The following is an 11,725-nucleotide window of genomic DNA, read 5'->3' as shown; positions in this document are numbered from 1 at the left end:
TCTGAGGTATGAATTCTGTTATCCCCATCTTACAGATGAGAAAATCGAGGCATAGAGAGGCATAGAAACTGTGAATGTAAGCTTCATGAGGGCAGGGATTTTTGTCTCTTCACTGGTATCTCCCCTGAACCAAGAAGAGTAACTGGCACATACTAAGGCACATGATATTTGCTAAAGGAACATCACTGTCCAAGGTCACATAGGTGGAACTAGGAATTAGACCCAGAGCCCAGCTGCAGAGCCTGTGTACTGAGCCTACACATCCTGCCATAAGAAGCTGCCCACCTAGAGACAGACATTGTGAACACCGTAGTGTGTTCCTTCAAGCCCTCTGTGTATGTGTGTGTAATAAATGAATAGTGTATACTCCTTTACATATATATGGAAGGAGTATATATGTATATTTTTACAATATATGTATATTTTTACAAAAATGAGATCAACCTGTTTATGTTCCTTGGAAAATGAATATCTTTACGAATCATAAGATATTCTTCTGTATGTCACTTTTTATATTGTGTAACATGACATTGTATGGCTCTGTCGTAATTTATTTAACTAACGATGGATTTTTAGATTGTTTTCCATTATTTTCACCAATATCAGCACACCCTGATGAGTTCTCCCTGCTCATAACCATAATTACTTTTTTAGGATAAATACGTAGGAGTGGTATTTTAGGGCTAATGTGTGTGTACATTTTTAAAGTCATAATATATATTGTTAAATTGCCTCCAGAAAAGTTACACCAGTTCATATTTCCACCACAGGATGTGTTTGGAGGACTATTTCTAACTCAGCAGCTCCTTTTTTAAAGCTGTTTTCCAGCCCCAGAGTGACACTCTTGGCACAGAGGCCGCAGTTCCCGGTTTATACGGGGAAGCCTTGGCCCTTGCTCTTCTGCACATTTCCATCCTGCCATGAGTGCAGGCACGTGGTGGCCTTAGATTCTGTCAAGCAGCAGGGAGGAAACTCCCATGAGATGTGCTGAGAGGCGGCAGTGGTGAAGGTGCACAAATACACAGCAGCTGATAGAAATTTTTTAATTGAAAAGATGACATATCTTTATTTTAGAATAGAGAATATTTTGAATAAAACTTTTTCTGCTGCAGGAAAACTATTTTTATTTTTATTTTATATTCTTTTCCAAGTGTTTGACCACAAGTACATGCTCGTATGTGTGCACATATGTGTATATATTTATGTATGATATAATCCATAAATGTATATTTTTACCTTATTTCTGTTTCATTTCCTTTTAACATTACACTAATATTTATAGCTACATTGTCTTAATGATTTTCAGTGCATGCAAACTATCCTATTATGTGGATATACTATAACTTTTTAAGGCAGAGATTATTAAACTGCTTGGTCCAAATAGGGGTTTGCAACGAGAAACTCAGAGGTCACTGGGGAGAGGACAAAAAGCCATGGGTGGGCTGCAGCTAGGACCCTGGGACTCTCATTATTACTTTCAATAGAGCAGTTGTACTTTTTTCATGAGTTTTACCTATTGATTTTTAGAACAAAGGATTTCTCTGCTTAATACAAAAAAGAAGGTTTGAAAACCACTAAACCACCCTCTTGCTATTACACCTAAGTGTTTTCCAGGGTTTTTAAAAATAATATATTACACAGTAGTTAACATCTTTGTGTGTTTGCTTAATACAAAAAAGAAGGTTTGAAAACCACTAAACCACCCTCTTGCTATTATAGCTAAGTGTTTTCCAGGGTTTTTAAAAATAATATATTACACAGTAGTTAACATCTTTGTGTGTGTATGAGTGTATGTGTGCACTTATGTGTGACTGTGCAATTCTTTCTTTTGAAAAAGTCCCCAGGAGGACAGAGTGTTCACTGAAAGAGTCTGACATTTTCATGATGCTTACGATACAGCTCTGTGTTGCTAACCTAGACAGCCAGATGACATACAGTTTCACCAGGCACAAGAACAATTTGTTTGACCACAACTTTTCTAGCCTTAAACTTTGCCAATAAAGGGGGGAGAGTAGCACACGTTCTTACAACCCTCAGTGAAGACCTGAGGGTGGTGGGGCAGTTCTGATCAGAAGAGCAAACCCGGGTTTGCCTGCATCTGCCAGTGACCATGCCATGTTCATGGGTCAGCCCTGTAGCAGGAGCCTTTTTCTGAGGCTGTCACTGTGGGTAAAACTTGGTTGACAATGCCCGAAAGCCCAGAACTGAAATCTCCTTCTGGAGGTCTAGGAGTTCAGAGCAGTTTAGCTACTATTTGTGGTAGTGGTGAACTGCCGTTCGTAATCAGTAGAAAACCTTCTTTGAAGTAGCAGTGATATAACAAGAAACTCTAATGAGTTCCAAAGGAATGTCTGAATCATTTCCTTTTCTTGGAGATTTCTGAAAGCTTCTGCTAAAGCAGACTTGTCAATCCCAGGGAAGATAGAATGACACCCTAATAATGGGCCCAGTGCATGCTAAGTACACAAAATGGGCATTTGGGTTCTTCCATTAAATGCCCCTGTAATGAAGAGCCATGAAGCTAGTAGGACTGAAGGCAGGTAAAGTATCTGCAAATCTTCCCTTTTATGAGAAAGAAAGGGAAGAAAGCTGACGTGGTGTAGTTGCCCGGGTGCCCAGATACTTTACATAAGTTATAATACAAAATATCAGCCATTCCTGGGCACCTGTTTTGTTCCAGGAGCTTTGCCTACACTGTCTTTGGAAATCTTTACAACTTCTACATCCACATAGGTACTGTTATCCCCATTTGTGAAGAGGAGCAAGTTAAGGCTTGGAAACCTTGAGTGGCTATCCTACCCAAGGTCATAAAGCCAGTAAATAAATGGCAGAGTTATAAAGTAAAAATTTAAGTTCCAATCTGCCTGATGCTGTGTGTTCTCATTAAGTCAGTCTTCTCATCGTCCTCATCCATTGAGAAAACTACAACCCAATAGAGCCCAGCTTTCCCTACTGTAAATGGCTTAACTTTCAGCCCTTGGCTTAGTAGCTATGGAAGCCACCTGGGTCATTGACATCTCCTCCCAGCTGTTCCCTAAGGGGCATTGTCTACACTGACCATCCCTGGCACTCAAGACAGCAACGGTGTCCTTTGGATGTTTCTCATGCCTTCCTCCAGGGATCTTAAAGCCCTTAACAAAGGAAGGGACCCAGTGTTTCTGAGTGTCCATTTCTTGAAAGCCCGCTTCGTGAATGTTCTTGGGACAAGAGTAGTGGTGGTAATCCAGAGAGTTCACAGTCATGTGGGGAGGGAGGGGGGTGCAGAGCAGACATGCTGGTGGATATTAGAATGGAGTGGGACCAGGGGAGAGCTGATCTGATCTCAGAACTTAGCAGTTGTCAGGGTCCTGATAGGAACCTGGTATTAGAGACGAAAAGTACTACATTGGAAATCCAACAATAATATGATGTAAGAAAGAGCTCCATGGGACCTGGCCAAGAACTGAGGGGGCCCAGGGTGAGATCTGTGATCACCAAGGATGTCCCTTGACCTTTAGGGGTGGGATAAAGGGGCACTAGGTGGGGTATTGCTACATGTTGAATATCTTTTTATATTGCTGGGACCTGGAAGAAGATGCTCTAACTTTTAAATCCTCTTTCATTTCAGCTGTTCATGCCAAGAGCCTGGTGGCCATCTTGCATCTGCTGGTTGCTCTGTCTCAGTATTTCCGGGCCCCAATCCGACTCCCAGACCATGTTTCCATCCAAGTGGTTGTGGTCCAGGTAAGATGGATACCATCACAATCATCTCCTTTCAAGAGCTGTGGAGGCTGAGATGCTGTGAGAGCTAGAGCACAGATCGGCGGGAGGACAGCTGAATGAATGCTGACGTGCGCAGGTGTGCTGTGTGTTGGGAGGCACGTGAGTCCGCTTGCTCATGCATATTGGCGTAGCCCTGGCAAGTGTGCAAAGGATGGAAGAGCGTGTGCCTATGCACGGGACAGCCTTGTGTGGGGTGTGTGCCTGTGGTTTACGTGTTATTGCTGGGAGGTTGTCTGTGTGCTGTATAGTTGAGGTGTGGTATATATGCTTGTGAGGTGTGCGTAGTGGCATCAGGAGGAGAGGGGGAGGGGTGTGTGCATGCGCACATCTCGGGTACCCTGCAACCCATGGAGAATCGTGGTTTTTTTGGTTAAAGAAATGATGCATAGGTATCGGTAGGGAGACAGATATCTATACACAGAAGGAAGGGTGTGTGGGTGTGTGTGTGGGGGGGTGTGTTTGAGAGAGACCCCGACTGGCCATATCTGTATTAAAGGCACTGCTGCTTTTTGCCTTCCCAGGGAAGCACAGCTGGGATCTCAAGTCATCTTTTCCAGATTGTTGGATGGAATTTCCATTCACATATGGCTGTATAATTTCCACAATGAGGGTGTGCTCTCTCTCCACGACTATCTCCCTCTATTCCTAACCCCATTAAATACTCAAATTCAATTTTATTTTCCAACTTTATACCCATTTAGCAAAAGGTCATCATTTTGTTTGCTTGTTTCTGTTCTTTTCCAAATGAACATGCAGCAAGGGAGAGCCCCACACATGAGCAGCTCCCTGGATATCCAGGGTCATCCAGGGTTCTGGAACAGAGAAGATATAGCAGCTGTGCCTTGAGGGCTAGTAAACATTGCCTGATCAGGCCAGGCCAGTCCCCAGGACAAGAGGACTTTGAGCTGAGCTTTCAGGGATTAGATGTTAACATGAGGGGAGGAGGACATGGACAGGGCTCCTAATCAACTGCTCAGTCATGCCCTAATGAAAAAGTATGTCTTCCACACCTTCTGGGTACTTTGCTAAGCATCAAGAGGGTATAATAGGAATATGAAACCTTGGCCCTGCCTGCCAGGAACAGGACTGCAAGTAAGAAGCAGAGAGGACAGAAGCCCACAGACAATGTGAACATGTGTGGCTCAGACACTCGGTGCAGCTACCAAAAGGTACTAACTGTCCTCATTTACTGAGCTCTTCACCCGTAGCAGGCATGCTGCTAATCACTTAATGTATGCTGCGGACATGTGGCCAGCCCAGGCCATCCTGGTACAAGCATCTTCCTAGTGAATACGTGCCATATCCATTGTGTTGATTTTCCCTGTCAGTAATGTGTGAATTCATTTTGTTATGTTTTTTAAAACTAGGATTGGAGAGGGAGAGATGACTAGGTGGAGTACAAAGGATTTTTAGGATGGTAAAACTATTCTATACAATACTGGAGTGGTGGATACATTTGTCAAAACCCATAGAATGTACAACATCAGGAATGAACCCTAATGTAAACTGTGGGCTTTGGGGGGTAATGATGTGTCGGTGTAGGTTCATCGGTTCTAAAAAGTGTGCCATAAGGTGCGGTATATTGATAATGGGGGCAGCTTTGCGTGTGTGGGAGCAGGGGGCTTATGGGAAATCTCAGTTTTGCTGTGAACCTAATACTGCTCTAAGAAATAAAGTCTATTTTTGAAAAATCATGATATCTGGAGCAGTTCATGAAAGAGCACTTAGTGACCACATATCACTAATGTTGAAAATTTTTTTTCATGAGTAAACATACTGCCGTTATATTCATTTATAGCTCTTCTGTTGCTGGTGGAAGTACTTCTATGCAAACTGCCCTTTTGTGTGACCTCTTTTGTGACAGTCCATTCCAATTCTTTGCCCATTAATTTACTGAACATCTTAGTATTTTTCTTACCAGCTTGAATAAAGAGCTCTCTAATAGAAATAATAAAATATGCCTGTTGGAATTACAACAGACCAAAAAAAACTACAATTGAAAATTTGAGCAGGAGAGAGGGGTTTCTGTTTGCAAGCCTGCAACTCATGCCTTATTTTGAGTTCAATTATAGGCCATCAGAAGGCTGCTGTTGGTTTAATTTCTCCTGTAGGCAGTTTTGTTAGCATGAGGGAGAAAGGAGGACACGTTACAGAAAATAGCAACAACGCATGTCAGGTTTTCTGGAGTGTTTTGCTTTATCGGGTTGAACAGGCACAGAAGCAGGACTCGGGATTAGCAGAGTCACTGACTGCACTACAGAGAGAACTCTTCAGGGAGCCAATAACGGATGGAGGTGAATCGGGATGCTGTCTGTGTGAGGGGTTATTTAACCCAGATTTCTTCTCCATTCAATAAAAGCATTTAATTCTGCATGAAGTTGAAGATGAGGTTTTATGTCTGTCAGGAGGCTCACAAGAGAAGGATACAGATCCCATTAGTCCCATGTGAAAATTTTACACGTGTCAAAACTGAATTTGGAAAATTTATCTTCAACTGGTCCCCTTAAGATAGCTTTATTTTTTTTTTCTTTACCTTCTTTTTTGCTTTGATAGTCCATTCTTCTTCCCCTAATCCAGATAGACTCTTGGCCTTATCCAGCTCTACCTCGCCTTCTGTAAAAGTATTTTGCAAGGATGCTAGTTTCTGTGGCTGTTGGGAATGCGAAGGGAGGTTTCTGGAAGTTTTGGCAGGAGGCTCAAGAAGGCTTCTTGACAGAGGCTTCTTCCTGACACTCCTCTCTCAGCCTTTGGGAAGATGAATTCACTCTGTCAGCCGCTGGCCTTGTCCAGACCGTCCTCCATGAGTCTGGTGCTGGCTGTGCAGGGACCTGATAGAATGAATCTCCCTCCTCACGCCCATCAAAGTCTTCCTGAGGCTGGCCAGTTAGCTCTGTTGGTTAGAGCACAGCCTTGTAACACCAGGGTCAATGGTTTGGATCCCTGTACTGGTCAGTCACAAAAAAAAGAGAAAGTGATCCTGAACTCTGACACTCCTTCACTGGCTCCCATGCCCACAAGTGAGGTTTAAACTCTCCAGCCTGGCATTCAGAGGTGCCCCCGACTAATGGCAGCCACCCTCCCTCCAAGCAGCCTCCTGAACACATCTGTGCAGTCCTGACTCTGCCTTTTGGCTGGAGCCGTCCCTCCCACTGGAATGACCTCCCACTGGTGTCCTGCCAAATCCTATCTGGCCTTGAAGTACCAGCTCCAAGACCCCCTCCCCTTGGAAGGTTTCCCCGACCACCCCAGCTGAAAGTGCTTGCTCCTGTCCTGCATCCAGCACCTCCTCTCTGCATGGGGTGGCCACATAATTTATTATCCATGACATTTTTGAGAGTGAAAGGGGATCCTATTAATAATTAAACTGGGACATGAAGCATAAACCAGGACAGTTTTGGGGAAGCCATTTTCACATACCAGCTTTATCTCCCCCATTTTACTCTAAGTTCTCAAGGCCAGAAACCATGTCCTATGCTCCAGAGTGTCTGTTCTAACTCCAGCTCAGTGCCTTGTACATAGAAGGCACTGATGAAATAAGGAAGAAAGAGGATGAATTAAGGGAGAGGGGTAGATGGATGACAGACAGATGGACGGACGGATGGATGGCTGCATGGGCGAGACTCCAAAGTGCTCAACCTTTTCTCAGAGAGTGAGCTAGTTACCTGAGTGAGGATCATACTAATTTAAAAGCTCCCATATTATCAGTTAAAGAAACAAAAACAACAAAGCCCTCTGTCTCTGTCTGAATCCCCACGCTGGCCTCAGTTGCTCCACCCAGCCCCCCAGTTAAATGTGTTTCTCGGCTTCCCTCTGTGGCCCCAGCTGGATGGCAGACACACTGTGGCCTTCGTTTCCATTTGGTTTACTGTGGATTACTCCGGGAGGCAAACAGTTTGCTTCCAAGCAGAATGTCTTCCAATAAAGAAAGGAAAGATTCACCATCCAAGAAACAGCCTACTTGTTTGGACTAAACACTAATTGCACTTACGTCCTAATGGTACAGTCCAGTCCCAGAAAATTAGGGCTGTTTTTCATGCTAGCATTATCTCGTCTCTGAGTGCATTTCGTAAACACCAGTAACTTTCTCAATATCAGGAATGCTCTTCAGTTTGTCTGTATTTTTCTAAAGCATATTTTTCTCTTTTCCTCCCAACCCCTGTCCCCACCCCCTTTTCAGAAACGAGAAGGAATCCTCCAGTCTCGGCAAATCCAAGAGGAAATAACTGGTAACACAGAGTATGTCAACACCATTGTTGCCAGCGATTCTGTAATGGAACACAGATGTTTCTCCGAAATTCATCCATTTGCTGATATTTAGTTTTCATTTATTGGGATTGCAGGAGGGATTAGACTTCAGCCAATGATTATAGTTTAGCCTTTTCCATGCACTCAAAACATGCCTCTCAATGCTTAAGGTAGAAACTTGGGTGGGGAAGTGGGGAGAGGGAATTGGTAGTGATTGAAAAATTCTAATTTTGTGGCACTCCAGGAAAAAGTATGCCCCAAAAAAGCCAACCAGTATGAAATTGCCATGCCATAAACATGGGGTTGAATTTAAATCATTAACCTTTAGGACATTTTTCTTCTTTTCCAAATCTGATTTTGTTGGTCACGTTCCATGACCCAGAAAGCCCCTCTCTACCTTAGAGCTGTCTTTTAGTTTGGTTTTGTTTTGTTTTCTGTGTGTTTTTAGAAACTGGGATATCAGAGCGTAGCAAAGGTTTGTCATGGAGAACAGGAGTTTTGTTCTGAAGCAGGAAGAGCAGGCTGGTGCATGGGGGTTTGAGGTCTCCAGGCAGGCCTGAGCCCTGGCCCCAGGCAAAGCCAGGCAAAGTTGGCTTTCAGTGTTCCCTGCTCCCCACCTTTTCTCTCTGTCCCTTTGACCAAGAGATGCCTAGTGGAAAGAGCAGGCACCTCTAGGCCAGCCAGACTTGAGTTTGCGTCTAGGCTCTGCCACTTATTCACCAGCTGAGTCCCAGCCTCTCCAACCTCAGTTCCTTCATCTCTGCAGTGGGGAGCGTTTTCCTAACCAGAGAGGTGGTGAGGATTCAGCGGAGTCACAGCCATGACATTCTCCCCTTCCCAGCCCACCCACACCTTCTAAGCCCCGTCCAGTCTCTAGGAAGCTCCCTCCCTCTCCCAGTCATGGCTGAGGGAGTCCAGGGCACTGGCTGGCTGGACCACAGCATGCCTGAGCCTTAAAAAGGGTTTGGGGGGTGGTCTCTTCAGGCCAAGGGGAGAGGGCAGGATGTAGAGTGGCCCTTCCCAAAATGCCCAGTTTATGGCCTATGGAGACCCTATCAGGCAGTCTGCAGGTCACACTGGGGGGCCAATCTTGGTAGCCAAAGGATCAGCTGATCTACTGTGCACACTGACTCTTGGCCTTGGTTCTGTGAGGGTGGAGGATCAGCTGCCCTGGGTCAGGCCTGCCGGGAAGGAGCAGATTCCCCACTGTCCTGCCACGCGCCTCCCCCACCCCGTGCTGGGCTTGTCTACGCCCACTGTTTCACCTTGTGGAAAAGAAGACAGACCAGGGAGGAGTACAGCCTGGGAGAAACTCCAGAATTAGGAAGTATGAAGTTGCAGATTCTAGAACAATCAGCCATATGTGAAGCTTTCTGTGGTCTCTCTCTCACTCTCTCTCTCTCTCTCATCTCTGCCACAAAGACATAAACATAGATGCAACCTCCTAATAACAACAATTTATGAAGAATACAATTTATGAAGCACTTTCATATCTGTTGATGTTCATAATAAACACTTGAAGCAATGATTGTACTCCCTGAAACCCCACAGCTCAAGGGTGATGGAAACTGTATCCTTGGTCTATCCCACAGTCAATTTATGAAGAATACAATTTATGAAGCACTTTCATATCTGTTGATGTTCATAATAAACACTTGAAGCAATGATTATACTCCCTGAAACCCCACAGCTCAAGGGTGATGGAAACTGTATCCTTGGTCTATCCCACAGTTAACTCAAAGTTCCTTATTCTTTCCAGCACACTACCTGCAAGTGGTCATTTAGTGGGTGATAGGTGTACCAATATAATAGGAAAACCAATATAATAAGAATCATAATGAGAACCAAAAAAGTATTGAGAAAACAATGTTTTGAGCAGTCCTAGTACTGTATACTAGGAATTATGCTTATCTTTCTATGTGTTAAATCATTTAATGTTCACAACATCCCATTGAGGTATTTACCGTTATTATCCTCGTTTTAGAGATATGGGACCTAAAACTCAGAGAGGTTGAATAGCTTCCCCCAAAGTCACACAGCAAAAAAAAATGGCTCAGTGAGATTTAAAGCTAAGTGATCTGTTTCTAACATTTGTGCTCTTAACACTTTGCTGCTTCTCTGCTATGGGTGTGGTTCCATTTCCTGCCGTCTTTGAGAAAACCTATCCTGAGTGAATGGCAGGTGCAGCTTGGTGAGCATCCAGGATGAAGAGGAGCGAGACAAAGCCGAGCTCCCCAGGCAGTTGCCCACAGCACCTGGGCAGTGAAATTCCACATGGGGGGTTGCTTGAGCTCTGCTCATAAGAATCCTAAGATTCTCTCATTGAGAATCTTCAGCCCCCGAGTCAAATATTCTTCCTTAACTGCAAGCAACAATACGTTTTTATTTAAGGCAAGAAATTTTCCTTTAAGCATCACCGTACCAGGCTTTGTGCTAATGCCAGCATATCTGTGTAGCAGAGGGAAAAAATAGGTGGCAGTGTGGTAAAGTCTCAATAATTGGAGACAGTGCATAATAAAATGCCAATAGAAGGAGGCTTTTTGAGCTCTGGGCACAGGCTGGTGGCAGGCAGTGGTGTGGCAGGGGCAGGTGGGGGCGACAGGGGGAGGTTCCAGCAGTGATGGAGGGTCCTCTTAGAGGACTGGCCCCTCATAAAGGGTCAAGAGAAGAGTCACACAGTTTTCTTTCTCCTTTCTCTACAGGGCTCTTTCTGGAAGGCATGGTGAGTTGCATAAGATTGTCCTCTGGCACTGGCAGCTGCGGTGGGCTCTAGTGAATTCTGCAGGCACTCAGCTTGCTGCCTGGATGTGTCTGCACCAGCCTGCTGACACAGCCGGGTGGGTAGGGAAGGACAGCTAACTGGTGGGAAGAAGAAAACCAACTATATCTGCACAGTCATCCTCAATGTAATCAGGCCATTGAATTTGCCTGGGTATCTGGATGGGCAGTTTTGCTGTAAGCATGTTGTGGAAGTAAAGGAACAGGTGTATGAACAAACTTGGGACTGACCCCTTTTCCCTCTGTGTCCAGCCCTTCTGGAGTCTGTCTTCTTCCCCTTCCCTCGTTGCAGCTCCTACCTTTCCCATTTCCCAGAACTTGGGTTCATTTATAAAGTCCATGAATATCAGAGATCACTGATCGCTTTTCTGGTAGCTTCAGATTTACTTGTTGGCGTAAGAGTAGGAAAGGTCAGGCCTTGGGGTCACAAGCCCTCCCAGCCCAGCAGGGAGCATGATTTAGCTGTTTTCTATGATTCTGATATTTGCTATGAGTAATGTTTTGAAATATTTCAATCATGCTAAAAACAACTCACATCAGTAGAGCACATCAGAGCTTACAGGGCATGTGCACGAACATTCTTGCCTTTCATCCTCTGACAAGCCTGGGGGAGGCTCATTTTTCAAATGACATTTCATAGAAGAGGAAACCGAGGCACAAAGCATCGAGGGGATGCAGATTATTCAAGAGGAGGAGCCCATGTTCTATCCCAGCTCCCAATCCTCTTATCCATGCCCTCTACCAGGAAATTTGTTTTGGGTGTCCTATTTTTAAAAGGTAGGAGGTGAAATGATTTGATAACATACCTCCACAAAACCTTCAGAAACATTTCAGAACCATGACTAAATCATAAAATGGAATATAAATAGTGAAAAGAAATCTCTAATCCAGATGAAATGACTAATCCAAATCACCCAACAGAGCCCCATCCCCTCTCCAG

The 11,725-nt window shown here is 44.5% G+C and overlaps 1 protein-coding gene across 1 annotated transcript in view; it reads left to right on the top strand.

The window, feature by feature from the left end:
- PARVA (parvin, alpha) overlaps positions 1-11,725 on the top strand; it is a 56,748-nt gene that overhangs the window by 30,456 nt on the left and 14,567 nt on the right. Inside the window, exons 5-7 of the mRNA XM_008574189.1 lie at positions 3,608-3,723; positions 7,940-7,998; positions 10,710-10,729. Coding sequence (XP_008572411.1) covers positions 3,608-3,723; positions 7,940-7,998; positions 10,710-10,729 — 195 coding nt within the window. The remainder of the gene's footprint in view (positions 1-3,607; positions 3,724-7,939; positions 7,999-10,709; positions 10,730-11,725) is intronic.

This window comes from Galeopterus variegatus, unplaced genomic scaffold (assembly GCF_000696425.1).
Source record: "Galeopterus variegatus unplaced genomic scaffold, G_variegatus-3.0.2 Scaffold1011, whole genome shotgun sequence".
Lineage (NCBI taxonomy): Eukaryota > Metazoa > Chordata > Mammalia > Dermoptera > Cynocephalidae > Galeopterus > Galeopterus variegatus.
Note: the sequence above shows the minus strand (reverse complement) of the source record. Positions and strands in the feature narration are given on the sequence as shown.